Source organism: Penicillium alfredii (assembly GCF_028826965.1).
Source record: "Penicillium alfredii strain IBT 34128 chromosome Unknown utg000004l_segment0_segment0, whole genome shotgun sequence".
Classification (NCBI taxonomy): Eukaryota; Fungi; Ascomycota; class Eurotiomycetes; order Eurotiales; family Aspergillaceae; genus Penicillium; species Penicillium alfredii.
Window position 1 is genome coordinate 1,674,831 of NW_026622701.1, and position 18,544 is coordinate 1,693,374.

The following is an 18,544-nucleotide window of genomic DNA, read 5'->3' on the forward strand; positions in this document are numbered from 1 at the left end:
ATCCTCCGACCCCATCCCTCGATCCTTCGGACGTATCACCGTCTTTCCACCGTCTCCGAGTCGAATCCAGGGCCGTTGAACTCGATCCCCACCGAGGCCAAGTGCCGGAGTTAGTATGGTCTTTTCTTTGTTATAAAAATAATCAGAAATAATAGAAATAATACTGAAAATAACTCAATGGTAATATTATAGTAATGCCCATGTTTCCACTCCTGCATGCTGCACATCATCCCCCTCTTTCTTTTTTCTTTTTTTTTTCTTTTCTTTTTCCCTTCAGGGCCAGTCTGACATTCATTTTAAAACCTCCTGAGGCTCGGATGAGTACCGGTTTCGAGGCCTCTTTCGTGGTCAATCTTACACCTTTTCCCCACTGCCATTCTACCCTTCTCTTTCTTTTCTTTTTCTGTCATTTTATTTTTGATTTCTTTTTCCTGGCCTTCAGGCCAAGATCCCAAAGAATGGGTCTCACGAGTGCAGCTAAATAACCCTGGACCCTCCACTTGCCTTCACCGTTGAAACCCCAGTCAACAATCCCCGTGTGTCGCGCAGTGTTCAGCCTCAGGCCCTCGCGGATCGCCCTCGTGGTGTGTCATCCTTTCTGACATCTCCACGCGCGGTTCTTCCCTCGCGCGCCAAACCATCCTAGTTCTTCTCTTGTCAAACCTGGCTTCGAGTCTATTTTTCTCCCTATTCTATCCCAGCCCGTGAGGTCCATGACCGGCATGGTACAGACTGATCTTGGTCCTCTGCCCAAGTTCAAGGACGATCCGATTGATGATCCCGTGAGTATCATTCTTCAGTGCTATGTGTCTTTTCTTTGCGTTGCGTTGCGTCGCTTTTCTGTCTGTCGAGTATTCCTCATGATAGATTTGTGAGATTGTTTTCTTTCTTTCTTTTCTTTTGCCCTACTTCAATATCATTCCGTCTATCTTGCTCTCTCTCTCATATTCTGTCGCGGGGTCGCCCTCGATCTCGCCGTGCGCCCCGTCCCATTGCAAGCTGAAATCGGGGCAATCGATCTCTCCCCCATTGCTGCGGTCAATTCCAACAGGACGCCGAGCTATTGGCAATGCCCGACTATCGCTGAGTTCTCTTGGGTCTTCGGTGCTTGTCATGGTCCATTGCGCATTATCGTTCTTGTATACATTCCCATGGGACTTCATCCCCGCTCAATCTCTGTTTGCCACGCGCGTTTGAAACGACATGGAAGGACCCAGCGCAATGAGAGCAATCCTCGAGTCCGTGTGTGGCGTTGCAAAGCGCCTCTCGCGGGGGGCAAATCGAGCAGCTCGAGTGCTTTGCGCCTTCGGAAGAAAAGAACCACTGAGCGGTATCAAGCCCCCGACTCAGCGCTACACAAATTCGTGCCTCTCTTTGGTCCTGGGCCGGCCATCCTGGTTGTACCCTGGCCATTTGTTACGCACCTAATGGCATCCCTGCTCGAGGCCTCCTTGCCCCCCTCCCATGATGAGATGAGCTTGTCGGGGATTTCAACTTCAAGATTCAAATGCCCATGCTCCACTCAGGAGGCTCGATACCCTTGACGATGTCGTCACTCTTCCAAACGATCTGGCTGTGCCCCCGAGTCTCTTTTCTCTCTCCCCCATCCACGTTCTTAGGTGGTCTGTACCACCGTGCAGTCGGGCTCGCAAATTCGCCTGTCGCCTCTTTCAGGCGGCTTTGCGCTGGCTATATCCCAATTCCCAGTCACTGATTCGTGCTTCTGCTACAGCTTCGACACGGCAGTTCGGGGCACCCGGGCTCACAACATCCTCATCCTTTCCAACAACCACGAACCGGTCTTTCACAACTCCCCAGACACGGCCCTGCATCGCCTATTCAACCCGCTCCCTCCATCGCCTCTGCTACGTACCCCCCGCCTCATCATCTAGGCAACGGTGTCTTGCAGCCACAAAGCGCATACGGGCCACCGTCCCAAGAACCCTACTATACCACCCACCCGACTTCATATACCACCGCCACAGCACCGGCGCAATATCCTTCTAGCGGTAAGCTCAGAACTTTCGTGTTGTGAATGAACGGATCTATGCAGTTATCACTGGCTGTGCGCTCTCTCTCGACGACCTACCACGCTCTGTCCTAAGACCTTCGACTGATCCGCGGCCAGGACCATCCGACCTCATGGCAACCGCCACCCAAATGCAGAGACCTTACCCCCCAATCTATCACACTCCCCAGTCGAACTCGCCGGCGTCGGTGACTTCACAGCCCCACGACCATCATGGACGCAACATGTACACGCAGTCCCCGCAGATGCCGCAAATGTACGGCTATCCGCCATACTCGCCCATGAACCCCGTCCAGCCCTCGCCATACGCCGCGCACCCTTCTCCTCAACAGCATCCGCTGACTACCCAACCGCTGATGATGCCCCCTCAAACCACCACGGCCCAGATCCCGCCGCATCAGTCATCACACACCCCGAACCCGCTGTCCGGCAGTTCAGGAATCAAACTGGACACATCACAGCAGTCAGCCCAGGCCCCGCGAGGGATGATGAATCCCCCTCTTTCGGCGAGCAGCAACCCGGCCATGCAAGCGAACAACCCGCAATCCAGCCCGCCACAGGGAACAAGCTCCAACGCCGCACCGGGACCCATCCCCGCGACCACGCCGCTGGTGGTGCGCCAGGACAGTAACGGGGTGCAGTGGATCGCATTTGAGTACTCGAGGGACCGAGTCAAGATGGAGTACACGATCCGCTGCGACGTCGAGTCTGTCAACGTCGACACGCTGGGCCAGGAATTCAAGACGGAGAACTGCGTGTACCCGCGCGCCTGTTGCAGCAAGGACCAGTACCGGGGAAACCGGCTGGTCTACGAGACCGAGTGCAATGCCGTGGGCTGGGCGTTAGCCGAGTTGAACCCGGCACTGCGGGGAAAACGAGGCCTCATCCAGCGCGCCGTGGACAGCTGGCGGAACAGCAACCAGGATCCGCGACTGCGCAGCCGCAGGGTTCGCCGGATGGCCAAGATCAATCGACGCCAGTCTGCTCCTGCGCCCACTCCCCATATGCCCGCTGCTAGCCCCGTTGCCCCGAGCCTGCCGGGCTCGGCGATGCCTGGCCCGGCGCCGCGCGCTAGTATCAGTTCTGCGTCAATGGCTGCCATGGGTCCTCCACAGATGCATCATCATCATGCTCAACCGGATGGCAGCCCTAGCACTGAGGAAGTCACCGGTATGTTTCACCATATATGATGTGTTCTCTTCTGTTGTCCACCTTCCTGTATCTTTCTTTCTCCCTTTCTCTCTCTCTCTTTTTCCTTCTTCCTCTCGAGGACCTTTTGGCGGGCCGGTGTTATGTCTTGTATGTGTATATGTGGGAAAACGGTGTGCATGTGTCGGTGGTTATATGAGGTGTATGCTTGTGTATCCCTACCTGGTCTGGACTTGGTTTGTTTTCTGTCTTGTGTCTTCTGGCTTGTTTTTTTGTCGATTCCATACCCTGTGCGTGTTTCTGCTTGTCACCATATCCATTTGATACCGCTGCGTCTTTGTCATTTTCTGTTATTTGTCCTGCTCTTCCCTTTTCTTTTCCTTCTCTCTCCCTCTCTCTCGCTCTCTTGGATCTGCCCCATGGAGTACAGCGTAGGCTAATTCTGTGCCCCCTGCCTCTATTCTTTGATATAGGCACAGACTATCCCACCGGACCCCAGCACTCCGGCCGCCTGCCATCCTCCGCCGACATGCGTCCGGCTCAAGTCTTCAACGACACCCCGACTGCCCCGTTCCCAGCCAGCGCCAGCGGGCCCTCGATGCCACCCCTCCTACGAGACAATAGCCTGGGCTCACTGGGGCGACACCCGACGATCGCAGCATCGTCAAGCCGCGGGGACGATACCACTATTGCCAACAACACAGACGAGCAGAGCGCCAGCAACGAAGAACTATTCGGCCAGCTGCCGGATGGCAAGCGCCGCAAATTCATCCTCGTCGATGACCCGCAGCGCGGCTGCCGCGTGCGCGTCAAGGTGGTTTTGGATAAGGTCAATATGGACGAGATCCCGGACTCGTACCGCATGTCCAATGCGGTTTATCCACGCACTTACTTCCCGGTCCAGATGAAGGATGCCCCTGGTCGGGTTGTGCCCAATGCGCGGTTCTTCCGTGATGATTCGGAGCATGTCGAGGATCCCGAAGCTGCGACGGTTGGCCGCACGACTGTCCCGGCGCCCTCGCTGGACGGCGAGCGGGAGGTCGATGTGCCGAAGCTATCCCGTCGTCGCCACCACAAGGAGGTCCTCCTTAATGACCTCGGCTACCGCATGAGCTGGAGCCAGAGCCGGGTGTTTGCGGACCGGATGCTCTTTTTGCAGCGATCACGTATGTATCTTTTTTTGTTCTTTGTTTTGTCTTTTTCTCGTCTCTACTCGACTTGACCCACGTGTCAGGCGGGCATAATTGACGATCCCCGCGGTGGCTTGAGACTGTCTCACTTGCCTTTGTCCATATCCGGCTAACCTATTTCTTACATTGTTATAGTGGACGCCTATCGCAACAAAATGCGCAGCAGCATGCTCGCCGCCGGTCAAGATCCCGCGGACATCCCCGAGCACTTTGATACTCGTCGGGGCAAGCGACGGTTCCTCGAGCGGCGCGGTCGCCAAGCGGACGCCGGTGCTCAGTCAGCTACTCAGCGCAGTGCTGAGGAAGTGGAAGGTTAGGGGATATCCATGGATACTCTTAAGGATGATATCCCCGATTTTAATTCTCTTGGTTTATCATGGATGATTTTCCTGCTGTCGGCGTCGGCGTTGGAGATTGATTGTTCGCGTCCCAAAGGGGGTCCACGGGTAAGTGGAGAGAGATCGACGGTCGGCGATTGCAAGTGGAAAAGGGAGAGGAAAAAAGAAAAGAAAAGAAAAAGAGAAAAAGACAAACAAGGGACCAGGGATCAGAGACTGGAATGAACTCGGAAGATGTGACGACTTGATGGATAACGACGTGATGGGGTTTATGAACATGTCATTTTGAGATATACCACTGCTTTGACAGATGCGAGGGCGAGCCATTCTATTGCTTTTGCAGTATATTTGCTCTTGAGTGTATCAATCATCAATCATCAATCATGAAATAATATATTCCGAAGGCAGCCATTTGGCATGAAGGAGTCTCACATTCCTCCAAAAATAGCAACAGGGCCAGGGACTCAAAGGGACCAACAGGGACTGGAGATCGCAGGGAGAAATCTCCACCAGCTCCACATTGACACTTGAATCAGAGAAAGAGAAACGCGCGCAATCCTCGCATGCAGGGGAATGAGGCATCCGTCAAAAAGAGATTGCAATTTCTCGAATTCCGTCTTTTGATCTTTTCAACCTCTCTTCTACTGCTGAGTGACAACTATCTCACGCTGAGATCGCTCTGAGACAGATCTCGCTAGTGGGGGAATATCACCGTTGTCCGGGCCACCAACTCTGTTGACTTGCAGATCACCTCTTTTTCCACTTCGCTTTGCTCTTCATGCTATTTGTGCTGTTCTTTCGTACACACACAAAACACTGTGTCTCACAGCTGATCCACGCGTCTCAGCTTTTCAGTCCGGCCCACCTTGCCCTCCCACAACCCCGTCATCTCGGGAACCGTGGATTCAGGTGAAACGCTTTTATGCCTGAATTTTAGGCTTCCCTCTTGTGTTCGACTCATCTCACCTTGCACCTTCTTACCTTCTTACCTTCTCACCATCTCCTCGACTCTTCCAAACTTGACCATCTCCACATCCTCATTTTTTCTGGATACTACTGTTGACCCTTCACCATGTCCGGTGCCCACCGGTACGATGACGCCGATGACATGGACATCCCGGCACCCCCGGGCCACGGCTACTCACAATCCATCCGCAACAACGCAACCGTGACCCCAGGCGTCGATAACCTCGGCCCAGCCTCCGTGGGCGGCGGCATCAGCGGCATCGCCCTCGGCGTCGCCAACTCGCACGATCGGCTCAGCGGCGTCGAAGCCGTGCGCGATGACGGATTCACAGGGCCCGCCGAACGCGGCTTTCACACGACTGGGGCCGACAACCCTTACGTCCCACCGGCTGCCGCCTACGCCAGCGCCGAGTCCCTGCGTCCTGAGCACTCGTACGGTTCGAATCTCGCCCTTGGTGCTGCGGCTGCCTCGCCGGGCTTGCAGACGCCTGGCCAGTCTTCGTCACATCTGAGTGATGCTGGTGCTTACCACCATGGCGTCGGTGATCAGTACCCCGCGCCCTATGCTGGTGGTGGTGTTGTCAGCGATGGTCCCTACCAGCGACAGTCTGCTTACAGCACCGGCGGCATGGATAATATCAACCCGGATGAGATTGCCGATGATGGTGACGACGGGTTCGTTCCCCAGTCGCAGTCCCGTGCTGCGAATGCTGCGCCTGCTGCGGCGGGTGCCGCTGGCGGGGCCGCTGCTGGAGGCATCCTCGGTGGCATCTTCGGGAAGAGCAAGAATGCCGGGCCGTCGTATGGACCGGTTCCCGGCGGCGGGCTGGAAGCCGGGGCCGGCGAGAAGAAATCGCCGGGGAAGCACATGGAAGGACGGAAGAAGCGTGGGCTGATTGTCGGGCTTGTGCTGGGCATTATCATCCTGGGTGCGATTGTTGGCGGAGCTGTCGGCGGCACGATCGGCAGTCGACACAAGGAAGGGAAGGCTAGCGGCAAGTCCAGTGACCAGTCGGCCAAGGATGACACCAAGGCGAATGGTGACCTCGGAAAGGACTCGTCGGCCATCAAGGAGCTGATGAATAACAAGGATCTGCACAAGGTGTTCCCTGGCATGGACTACACGCCGTGGGGTGTCCAGTACCCGCTGTGTTTGAAGTACCCGCCGTCCCAGAATAACGTCACCCGTGACATGGCCGTGCTGTCGCAGCTGACCGATAACGTGCGCTTGTACGGCACGGACTGCAACCAGACCGAGATGGTGCTGCACGCGATTGACCGGCTCGAGCTGAAGAGCATGAAGGTCTGGCTCGGCGTCTGGATCGACTCAAATACCACCACCACTCAGCGCCAGCTCGATCAGCTGTACAAGACCCTGGACGACACCAAGGACACGTCGATCTTCAACGGCATTATTGTTGGCAATGAGGCCCTCTTTCGCGCCGGCCCAGACAAGAAAACCGCCCAGAAGACCCTCATCAAGCATATCAACGAGGTCAAGGACGAGGCCAAGAAGCGCAGCCTCGACATGCCCATTGCCACCTCTGATCTGGGCGACAACTGGAACTCGGATTTGGTGCAGGAGGTCGATGTGGTTATGTCCAACGTCCACCCGTTCTTTGCTGGTGTCAATGTCGACCACGCTGCCTCGTGGACCTGGTCTTTCTGGCAGAACAACGATGTCTCGCTCACCAAGAACTCCAAGAAGAAGCAAGTCATTTCTGAGGTTGGATGGCCTAACTCTGGTGGCAAGGACTGCGGTGATAGTCCTGTCTGCGATAAGGATACTCCCGGATCTATTGCGAGCGTGGAGAACATGAACAAGTTCATGTCCGACTGGGTGTGTCAAGCTATGAAGAACGGGACCGATTACTTCTGGTATGTTTCTCCCCCCTCCCTCCCTCTTTCTCTCCCCAGACTCCCGTATTTAGTATCGAGATGCTAACCCTCTCTCAGGTTCGAGGCCTTTGACGAGCCCTGGAAAGTTCAGTTCAACGAGCCCGGCAAGAACTGGGAAGACAAATGGGGTCTGATGGACTCTGCTCGCAAACTCAAGCCGGGCCTCAAGATCCCGGACTGCGGCGGCCAGTCGCCTTAGGGCCGAGTTTTGGTGGAGTTTCTCTCGCCCCTTTGTCTCTTTTTGCGTAATGGGATCACGATCATGAAAAATACGTGCATATACTTTTCCCCCCTTTTTTTTTGCTTTTATCCCCCACCATTTTTGTCTCTGCTGGCGTTTTTTTCTTGCTGATTTGCTCTCATGAGATGTCTTCCCTCCATCTCTATGTACCTTGCCCTCTCCGTCTACCTCCATCTCTACCTTTTCTCTCTATCTACCTCTTCCTCTGCATTGCTTATTTTGCTTAGATCCTGCGCTTGTGTCTGTCGATTTATCTTTGCTGATCAGGGCGCTTACTTTTTTTTACTGCCTTCGTGCTACATCTTGTCCGTTTGGTTCAACTGGCGTCTCTTCCTTTTTTTTGCCTGCTGTGTCCTCACTTATTGGGATTTGAATGGTGGTTTTGTTTTTCAAGATGGGAATTTGTCTCTTATTGCTACTTGGTTATCTCTGCTGGGTAGTATGTTGGGTTGCTGAGTTTCTTCCAGGTTATGCTAGGCCTAATGTAAATACCACGATTAGTTGCACGTTTCTCTTTGAGGGTGTCTCTACTCATGTTTGAGTATTCCTGGCTAGTGGTCAAGTTGATACTGCTTAGTATGTGAGTAAACCAAGGGTTAGATCTCTTGCTTATACTTTAGGACATCTAATATTCGTGCTAAGAGCAAAATGCTGAGCCAAATTGTCGATTAGATGCTTCCTGAAACGCCTGTATATGCATAAGCTCTCTGATCCAAATCCAAAATCCAAAATAAACTCATGAATGAGTTACATTTCTTTCGGGCCATTCCAAAAATAAACCCTCATCTTCCAAAAAGCATGCTCCAGCGGCCCAAACCCGCGCAAAGCACGCGACTCCGTCCGCGCCACAAACGCCTCGATCTCCGCCGAGTCGCTCTGCTCCAACGGGCCCCCAAACACGAGCGCCGGCTGCGCGGGCAGCAGCCGCTCGAGGTGCTGGCGTTCGGCGCCGGGGCAGAAGAGGAGGGTTTTGGGGGTGACGATGTCGAAGGCGGCGGGGTCGGGGAGGGTTTTTATCCCCAGGGACTCGAGGAGGGCATGGTCGAGGGTGTTGAAGACGGGGTCTTGGGCGTAGATTGGGATCGAGGGGTTTTTTTCTGTTGGAGATGTGTTAGCTGGGCTTATCGTATAGATATAAGTAGATATAACTGCTTCTGGTTGTATGTTGAAAAGGAAAAAAAAGAAAGAAAGAAAAGGAGCACGAACGAGTTATATAGTCTTTCACGCTTGCCAGCGCTGCGAGCTGGTATAGCGATACACTGCGCCGGTCGACCCAGCCATCGCGCAGGAATCCGCTCGGACTACCGAGTCCGATGCACATGATGGAATCCACGGGGGTGTGAGATGAAGCTGAAGCGGAAGCCAAAGAAGAAGACGTCACATCTGCTGAACTCTTCTCTTCTTCTTCTTCTTCTCCCAATCTCTCCGCAAGATAAGCCGCCAGCCCCCACCACGTCTCCGAGCCCTCCCACCGCTCCCGATGAGCCCGGTACTGTGCCTGCAGCTCTGACAGCGTCAACCGACTCGGTGCCTCGGCCGGGGTCAGCACGGGGTTGTGGTTGTGGTTATCGTGGGGTTGGGATCCGGTCGGTGTGGGGGCGTGGTTGGCATTGCGCAGGAGCCGGCGCACATTATTGCCGCTGGTGACATGAGTCCAGCCATCGTCGGCAGTGACTTGCAGTCGTTTCTGGGGAGTGCGCCTTTTGCGCGCGGTGTGGGGCATCGCTAGGGTTGGCGAGGCAGCTTTACATCGGATCGACTGATTTTCTCTTTGGGGGGGGGGGGGGGTTCTTGGCGCTGACAAGTGCGTCATTCACCAGCCCTGGAGACAGGGTTCAGGGTATACTCTATACTCTCTGGGATGATCATCTATCACTCACTAAGAATAATCCTATTCGTGTCACCTCTCTTCTCTCAATTGTAGCACTTCAGTAAGCGCCCCCCTCATCACTTAGCGTCCCCCCCGGCGCCTGGTCTCGACAAATCACCGTGCTCCATCGACATAGCAAAGTGATGGCACTTGCAGGCCAGTCACATCCGCCCAGTCCTGCACTTCCAGTCACATCTGGTGGTGCTCTGTGACTCGCCATGCCCCTCAAAAAGACCGAGTTTCTCAATGTCTTCGCGCTTGAGCTTCTTTTTCTTTCTTCTTTTCGATTCCAGCTTAACCAGCCTACGCTCCAGTCTTTTGGCCACTTCTCTCTTGATTGAACTGCATATATATCAATGATTGCAGAAGATTGTGTATGAGATTCTCGAATCACCGGTGATTGAGTCCAGTGCTTTGCTCGGACTGGTCTTTTATCTCTTGTGTTCGCATACACATACACATACACGGATCACTCCGATTCTCGTCGCCATGATCATGTCCCAATCTATCTCGCGATGGGCTACCCTCGTAGTCCTGTTATGTCTCGGCTTCACCCACGCCCACACCGTCATCACATACCCCGGCTACCGAGGGAACAACCTACACACCAACGGCACCGTCCAAGACACGAACGGCCTCGGGGTTGCGTATGATGCGCAGAACAAGTCATTGGTCTATCCCTATGGCATGGAGTGGATTTATCCCTGTAAGAATATTATCTTTTCTTTTTTTTTTTTTTTTTTGCTCAACACTTCCATGTTTCACCTGACATCTGACCCTTGACAGGCGGCGGCATGCCCACATCAACCAACCGAACCAAATGGCCCGTCAAAGGCGGCGCCATCGCCATCCAACCGGGTTGGTTCCCAGGCCACGAAACCGCCTTGATCTACATCAATATCGGCCTGGGCGAGGTCCCCGAGAACATGAGCCACAACGTCGTCCAGCCCTTCCAGATCAGTGGCCCGTCCAACGAGCCATACCCGGGTACATTCTGTCTGCCGCAGGTTCCTTTGCCGGCGAATCTCAGCGTGAGCCCTGGCGACTTTGCGACGATCCAGGTGGTGGAGGCGGCGCAGCACGGCGCAGCACTATTTAATGTATGTTTTCCTTCCACGCAAAACCTAAATTCCTAGTATAAGACGCTAACTAAACTTTTGTAACTTTCAGTGCGTCGATATCGAGTTCGCCGACGTCCACGACCCGAACATCACCAAGATCACCGAGGACAACTGTTTCAACTCCAGCGACATCTCCTTCCAATACATGTTCACCACGAGCTCCATCGGCTCTGGCGCCGCTATGCTCCAGCCGCCGCGGCATTCGATCCTAGCATTGATACCGCTCGTACTGGCGGCGGGCTTTGGCGCGCTAATGTAGATCTCTGTGTTGGGGATATTTTTGAATTGCATTTGCGTGCGTTTTGGACTAGTTTCTGCTCCATACCCTGGGTTGCACTGCTCTTTCATGTCTAAAATTTGTCCCAGCTAGGCTCTGCTTTCCCCTTGCACGAGATGGACTGTATCCTTTTAAGGGCGTGTTTCCAGCTTGTCATATATGGCGTTGGAGTCCGAGTTTATTAATTGTCGACCATTAAACAATTACCCTCCCTCAGGCCTCTCGTGGGTCATGATATTGTAGTTTTCTCAAATAGTCAGTTGTCTCAGCTATCAAATCCATATCTATGATTTTCACTCTACACATCGATCCAATCCCCCAACCAAATCAACAATAGCACGAACAACCTCATCCGGACTCTCCTGCGGTGTCCAATGCCCAACACCATCCAGCAACCTCAAAATCCTCAAATCCGCACACGACACCCCATCCCTCATTCTCTCCAGCGCCCCCGGTTCCTGGTAAATCCCCCAATCCAGCTTCCCAGAAATAAACGCACAAGGCGACTCGATTTTCTTCCCCGCAAACACCTCGACATCCCGCGAATACCGCCCACCTGCCGTCGTGCGAACTCGGTACCAGTTCAGTCCACCCTGGAACCCCGTGCGCCTGTACTCGGCTGCATAGACAGCCAGCTCGGCGTCTGGAAGCCACGACTGCGATGCTTGGCCCTGCGTCGGGTCTGTAGTTATATCTCGTGCTACGGCGGCTGGCATTGTTGCGTCCACTGGCATGATGTAGTAGCCCGGCATCTTTGCCAGCTCCGGGGCTGACCATTCGCGCAGGGGATGCGGGTGCTGGTTGCCGGGCCAGGAGCCGCTCTTGAGATGGAAGTAGCCGCGCAGGAAGGTGTACAGCTCTGGCGCGGAGAGCGAGGACATGTCCGTGTTTGCGGATGCGGTCGAATAGTACCATTTGTAGTGTTTGCGGCCGATCTGAGCCAGTGCAGTATGGATATCAACTCCTGCTTCTCCCCTTTCTCCTGCCTTTTCTCCTTCTTTTGGTCCTGTCTCTTCCGAGAGGGCTCCCCCAGAAAGATCATCAGCAGTCCCAAACGGCAAATCAGGACTCCCATTAAATGGATGGCTCATCAACACGACACTCTGAAAGAAATCCGGCCGTGCCAGTGCACACATCGCCGCCGCCATCGCGCCGCAGTCATGTCCGACAACACTCCGCACAGCCCGGTACCCCAGCGCATACACCAGCAGTACGACGTCGCGCACGAGGCTCGTCAGCGAGAAGCTGCCCACGTCCGCGCTGGAATACCCGCGCGTGTCCCAGCCGACGGTGCGTCCGAAGCCGCGCTGGTCGGGCGCTACGGCGTGGAAGCCGGCTGCGGCAAGCTTTGGGAGTACGTGCCGCCAGGAGTAGGCGATTTCGGGGAATCCGTGTAGTAGGATTATTAGGGGGCGGTTGTTGTTATGGACCCGCCCGGCTTCTAGCACGTGGAAGGTTAGGTCGTTGGTGCGGATGTAGCGGCTGGTGATGCCTGCGGGGAGTGGGAGCGGGGGTTCTGGCATTGTGGGATTATTTAGGGGTGTGATAGATGTTGGTCATAGCATAGGTTTGGCTGTAGGTTATGCGTGTGGTCCTGCTTTATACCTACTCGGGCAAACTATCAGCCTGTTCTCTCTTCCCTGTTCTTCCAGTATTGCCTCGGTTATACCAAGACCAGCGAGGTGGGGTTCAACCATATGTATTGCTGGTTCACTAACTGCTGATAGTTATCTTATTCGGACTTCAGCATAAACTAGAATTTTATAGACCTTTGGTAATATGGCTGGTTCTGGGTCAGTTTATAGAAATACGGTTTTATGTAGAACCCGAGCTATCTACTTCGACAACAAGTGTGAATATGAAGTTTGGGACAATGCATTCCACGTTCTAGTTATCTGTTCCCCTGGCCCCTGGTAGAGAGGTATTGATGTACAGATGTAAAATGTTTAGCTGATTCAGAGGAACCATGCTGGGACTAGGACAGGCTCCATCGAGTCAGGTTTTCTGTGTAGAATGAAACACTGTAATCCAATAATCTATAACCTAAGTAATTGGGACAGTCTGCATATTATTTTAAATAGGGACAACTAAACCAACGCCGGAATTCTGTATGTTCCTAGTGGATGCCTAGGGTGGAGGGTTCCGTCATACTCTGTGATCTGGGGCTCGGAGACCATGAGGGATATTCGAGAACATATTTTTTAGCAGGCGCCGTTGGAAAGAAGACATTAGTTTTTCATCCCAGTAGATATCTCATTTGATAGTCAGTCAGCCATCTCGCTAGGGCATGGCCTTGGACAAATTCTTGATTTCCCCATGAAGATCATGAAATTGGCGATATTTGGTAATGGTAATTCATCGAAATGAACTGCCAACAGTAGAGTAGATGTCTAAATTAGAATATCATCTCATATCAACTGTTCATGAATTCTTCATGAATTCCATTACTATGGCGGTCCCCCAACAGGCATCGATGTTCCTGATTCCCGAGTGCCTGACCCACGGCCAAACCCCAAGTCATGACGCAAGTTCCCATCTTCGACTCTGCATGCAACTTCATTTTTTTCTCTTTGACTTTTTTGGCCTTCTTTTCTCTTCTTTTCTTTCTTTCTTTTTTCTGCCGAGCCTTAGCTCATTCAAATTTCCACTCTGGCCTCGTTTCCAGTAGCTCTCGAACACACTCTCCCCCTCAAGTCTGCATGCCGATCGGCTCCCCTCGCTTTCTGCATCGCCCAATTCTCCCACCTCCTATAGCTGTCATCGCATCATCACTCGAGGGCCTTGTCTAGATTTGACCCTCAATTCTACCCTGCCCTTCCGCTACACGTCCGGATCAACCCCGGCGCTGCTTTGCGCAGTGTCCGGCCGGCCATCCCCCAGGAGTCCGTGCAATCATGTTTAGCCGTCGCAAGCGAAGCTCTTCTCATCACCAGGTGCGTGTCCCAGAGAGCGATGAGGATGTTTCATCATCCTTGCGTTCTACCAAACCCAGGAGGATCGAATTCTGCCGATGGAACCACCCGTGCCAGGCCACAAGCTAACCTCTACGCCTTCTGCTCTCCAGCCACTCCCCACACCGGCCTCCCAATCTGCGCAGTCCGCCGCCAGCCATGCCTTCCTGCAGTCACAGCCATCCTCGAGCAGCCTATCCTCCGCCGCGGCCGCGGCAGCCCTGCGCAACCTCTCGCCCACCCCGACGCCCGTAGAAGATGTCCAAACCAAGCGGATGGTGCAGCGGCGGGCCTCGACTCAGTCCCAAGCGAGCCCGATCGTCACTCGTCGGTCAGCGAGTGTCAGTGGGACTCTTCGTCGATCGAACAGCTCGAGTTCAATGACGGCCCGGACTTTTCGCGAGCAATCGCCCCATCGTCCGATTAGCAGCTCCGGCCCCGTCGATGTGCCTCCATTGCCATCCCTGCCGGCGCAGTATGAACCGCGAAAGCTTCCGAGCCGGCGCGCTGTGAGCATGGAGCCGACGGCACGGTTGCCCCCGGGATCGCCAAAGTCTCCGCAACGCTCTGGGGTGCGCGGCGTGAGTGTGGACCGGGAACGTGACAGGGGGTCCGCTGCGCACTCCGCTCCCCATCACAGGGTAACCAGCCTCAGCACGGTTCCTGAGGTAGAGCGACCCGTCAGCCGGGGTTCGGTGAATTTCTCGTACCCGATGGGCGTGCGCCCAAACTCTCCGAATTCGTTTGAGAATCGCCCGATGAATCTGGATGAAGCTGCGGCTCGCGAGCTGCCTTCATCGGACGTGACTAGTATCCAGCAGTCTATTTCTCATTCTTCTGATAAACCAGTCAACGGGAGAGCAAGGTCGCATGTACCAGGCGGTGCAGGAGGGAACCATGTCGAAAACAAGTCTGCGGTTACTCCTTCGGTTGGTACTGCTCTCGCTGCCGCTCAGGCAGTCAGCCCACAGAAAAGTAATGCGCGGGTCGACCATGTGCATACGCAGGCTGAGCGAACGAGCGAAAGACCTTTGGCGACTAACTCGTTGGACTCTCGTGTGGGTAATGTACGGCCTAGCGTGGTCACAAGCTCGGCAACGGAGCACCCGTCTTCTCGAGCCGTCCCCGAACGGTGGCCGTCTGCAGTCCCAGAACAGCCCGAGCCGGAAGGCGAGGAGGCGAACACCAATATCGCCAATGCCCGGGAGGGTGGAATCCGGTTAGCGAGCGCATCGCCAACTGTCGATCACGTCGAGGCCTTGTCGTCGCCTCAGTCAGTCTCTTCGGCCGAATACAGCCCTGCCCCGCAACCAGATATCCGACAATCAAGTAGCCCTGGCCGATCTGCGCGTTTTTCGAAGTGGCTTTCGGTCACCACTGGCGACCAAATGCACGAGCCTCCGCCGAGATCTGTGTCTCCTGGAAAATCGGCTTTGAAGCATCCTCGAGGCAACTCATTATCGCCAGACAGAAAAACTGGGGTTGCTGGTCGAGGCATTCCTCCACCCAGCGAAATTTCGGATGGTACCTCGGTGGCCTCGGACGAAGGACCCCGGGTGGGCGCGAGAAAGAAGCCTGTCAAGGTCAGCTTTGACGACGAGGCGGAAATTGTCGGTGTCGCGGCCAGCCCTCCTACCTCTCCTGAAGAATACATCCCCGAGTCGCCACCTGGGAAAGCCAAGTCCCGAATGAGTTGGTTCGGAGTTGGCAAGAAAAAATCGTCGCCAGTAGAAAATGCGACGGGCGACGACTTCTTTGATGAGGTTTTGAAGCCCCGGCCGGTGCTCCCATCGTTCGGTAGCGTTCGAAACCGGGAGGCCGGCTTCCAGGGTCCAAAAACTCAAGAATTCAGCGACAATGATTCGACCACCTCTTCTGAATCCCCTGTGGCCAGCACCCCGGGCTTTTCCTTCTCCAACGACCACACCTTTGGGGGAATCCTTCTGAAGGACCAGCACAAAGAACAACCAAAACCGCATGTGGTCGATTCCCTCGAGCAAAAGTCTGTCAACGGCGGTTCATCCCCAACTCAAACGACCGGTTCCGGTGTGAAGCCCGACGGGGCAGCGGTCATTAGCTTCGCCGAGAAGCAGCCCTATTCCGGCGTGGATTCGCAGCTGTCGGTGCCTGCTATCGCTGTGCAACCTGCTACACCGCAGCCTGAAAGCCACAGGTCAAGCCTTGAGCAGCCACGGTCGAGCCTCGAACAGTACAAAGTCCCTGGTGGTTTCCCGCCGCCTAACTCAGACCGCAACCTCAAGGGTGCAGCAAATGCAACCAAGGCCGCGCCTGTGGCAAGCGCCGTTCCAAAGTTGGATGATATGGACACCGAAGGTGAGTCCGGGGATAGTGTCTACAGCGATGCTGCCGAAGATTTTGATGGCGATGGGTTTGGGTCCATCAATGCCATCCTCGATGGTCGGCCAATGCCGCGGGCTACAGGAGCATTGAGAACCATCAGTGAGAGTCGCGACACGACTCCGCGACCTGCTGATCGAGCTACAATCGTTGACAGTCAGACGCGAGACGTGGCGAACCAAGCATCTGAAGAAACTCGCTCCGTCACGCCGACCCAGGAATCGGTTAATCGACAGGTAGAGGGGTCTCCTACTTCTCCTACCAAGCTTCCCTTCGAATCCCCGTACCCACCATTGCCCATCAAGTCAAAGGCTCGAGCCTATAAGAAGCAGAATGGTATCCAAAACGGTACCCAGAATGGCACCGTTCGGACAGATCCCGATAAACAGAACAGACCTATGTCTGTGGACGCCCATGGGTCATCTTACTTGCAAGATCCTCGGTTCTCGAGCAACAATGCTCCCCCGGGGTTGCCAAGAGCAAACCGCGACCCGTCTCCCTTGGTCCGGCTTTCCAGAGAATGAGTGGCCCAGGCGCATCTGCTGGGTTTCCCAATCATCTTCGCCGCACTTTGTCAAATGGGAGCGATTCCTCCAGCAGCTTCAAACGCTCCACCCCTTCGCCCCGTGAAGATGGCCCGCATTCCATGCGACGGACCATGAGAGCTGGTGGTCAAGTTCGGGTACAATCTCCTTCGAACCGAGTGGAGTCTCCCACTGAACATCGCCCACTGTCCGCTGGCTCATCAACGGGCACAATGCGAAAGACTCTTCGGGGTCCCGGTGCTGGTGGGGAGCGGTACTCGTTCTTCTCTACAAACAAAAGAGCCCCGAGGACGAAACCTGGCAAGTCAGGTCCCAAATCGACGCGTGCCTCCCGTTTCAGAGATTCAGATGACGAGGGTGACGAGGATCGGCCCCAGGTCTTCCGCAGTCGCTTTGCTGACTCCAGTGATGAAGATGAACCGGGCAGTAACACGCTCCGGCCCGTTCGCGGTATTCCACGCCGTAAGGGTGCCCACGATGGCGATTCGACTGAGCTGGAAGACAGCTCCGAGGAAGATCGGCGGCAACAATCCCAACCAATAGTTGCAGCGCCCCTGGAGCCGACTCCACCGGGGTCTCGCGACACAAACACTGGGCATGGTATGTCGGGGATGGCTGCTGTGGCTCGGCAGCGTGGCATGACGCAAAGGGAACTCGAGGAGTTCTTGATGCAACCGCCTCGCGGCCGCAAGCCCGGGATTCTCACCCGACTCGGCCTTAAGAAACCTAAGAACCCCGAGCATCGGATCCGCAAAGCAGACGTCGAGAGCCCTTCCAGAAGGGACACGCCACTGGAGCGATCACGTCTGGAACGCGAGCACTTGCGGGGCGAGACCATGGTGAATGGAGCCCACGGCACCGGGACACCAGCGGCTGCTGCTGACGCCGAGCCGAATTCGTCCTCGAAGCTCTTGAAGAAGAACCCCAAGCCACCAACGGGTAATGATTCGTGGCCGCTCCGCCCTGAATCCAAGGATGAACACATCCCTCAGCCCGCCGCGGCCGAGCAGAATCACAATTCTCCCTCGTCCCCTCTCCGCGGCAAACAAGCTGAGCCGGCAGCAGACCATGCGAGACGCAACAGCAGCCTTATAATAAACGGAGGCCAGGCATCCCGTGTCTCTCCCGTCGCAGAGCCCGAGTCGCCCCGGACTGCCCGCTCTGGCCCAATTTCGAACGACGACAACTCCGATGTCACCGATGTCACCGATGAACACGGTCCCTCGGCGCGCGATGTGGTGATCTCTGGATCTGGACGCAAGAAACGCTTTCCTTTTCTTCGCAAAGCACTCGGTCTCCGAGCTTAATCTGGAATGTTCTTTGTTTTGTGTTACCGATGCACAAAAGATTTGAGATACCGCTTTTATACGCCTTTTAATGTCTACCATCTTTCTTTCTCTGTTGATTTTGAATTTCTCGGAGCCACACATGTTTCAGAGAGCCTGTTTGGGTGCCTCTGCTGAGGTGTGGCTTGACCCCGGACTGATTCTATTCCGACATGAATTAATCTTTAATGACCGGTATACGGCCTCGTGTCTTGTTCTTCCCCAGGTGTGGGATTTCTTGTCTTTTCGACATTCGTTTGTGCTCTTTGCACACTGTAGTGGTTG

General features: G+C 54.8%; 6 protein-coding genes across 6 annotated transcripts; 4 read left to right on the plus strand and 2 right to left on the minus strand.

Moving 5' to 3' along the window:
• Window positions 1-1,427: 1,427 nt before the first annotated feature.
• NUU61_002288 (uncharacterized protein) lies at window positions 1,428-4,685 on the plus strand (the record flags this gene model as incomplete). The annotated part of the gene is made up of 6 exons (XM_056652870.1): window positions 1,428-1,480; window positions 1,527-1,622; window positions 1,747-2,009; window positions 2,054-3,199; window positions 3,652-4,344; window positions 4,504-4,685. The coding sequence occupies 6 exons, from the start codon at window positions 1,428-1,430 to the stop codon at window positions 4,683-4,685; spliced, it is 2,433 nt and encodes an 810-aa protein (XP_056513937.1).
• Window positions 4,686-5,778: 1,093 nt separating this feature from the next.
• On the plus strand, window positions 5,779-7,770 carry bgt3 (uncharacterized protein; the record flags this gene model as incomplete). The annotated part of the gene is made up of 2 exons (XM_056652871.1): window positions 5,779-7,550; window positions 7,629-7,770. The coding sequence occupies 2 exons, from the start codon at window positions 5,779-5,781 to the stop codon at window positions 7,768-7,770; spliced, it is 1,914 nt and encodes a 637-aa protein (XP_056513938.1).
• A 789-nt stretch (window positions 7,771-8,559) lies between these two features.
• On the minus strand, window positions 8,560-9,535 carry NUU61_002290 (SRR1 family protein; the record flags this gene model as incomplete). Its single annotated transcript, XM_056652872.1, has 2 exons — window positions 8,560-8,909; window positions 9,019-9,535. 2 exons carry the CDS (start codon window positions 9,533-9,535, stop codon window positions 8,560-8,562), a joined length of 867 nt encoding a protein of 288 aa, XP_056513939.1.
• A 636-nt stretch (window positions 9,536-10,171) lies between these two features.
• Window positions 10,172-11,062, plus strand: NUU61_002291 (copper acquisition factor BIM1-like domain-containing protein; the record flags this gene model as incomplete). The annotated part of the gene is made up of 3 exons (XM_056652873.1): window positions 10,172-10,388; window positions 10,469-10,782; window positions 10,853-11,062. 3 exons carry the CDS (start codon window positions 10,172-10,174, stop codon window positions 11,060-11,062), a joined length of 741 nt encoding a protein of 246 aa, XP_056513940.1.
• A 311-nt stretch (window positions 11,063-11,373) lies between these two features.
• NUU61_002292 (alpha/beta fold hydrolase) lies at window positions 11,374-12,603 on the minus strand (the record flags this gene model as incomplete). The annotated part of the gene is made up of 1 exon (XM_056652874.1): window positions 11,374-12,603. The coding sequence occupies one exon, from the start codon at window positions 12,601-12,603 to the stop codon at window positions 11,374-11,376; it is 1,230 nt and encodes a 409-aa protein (XP_056513941.1).
• Window positions 12,604-13,974: 1,371 nt separating this feature from the next.
• Window positions 13,975-18,241, plus strand: NUU61_002293 (uncharacterized protein; the record flags this gene model as incomplete). Its single annotated transcript, XM_056652875.1, has 3 exons — window positions 13,975-14,013; window positions 14,073-16,737; window positions 16,779-18,241. The coding sequence occupies 3 exons, from the start codon at window positions 13,975-13,977 to the stop codon at window positions 18,239-18,241; spliced, it is 4,167 nt and encodes a 1,388-aa protein (XP_056513942.1).
• Window positions 18,242-18,544: the final 303 nt, after the last annotated feature.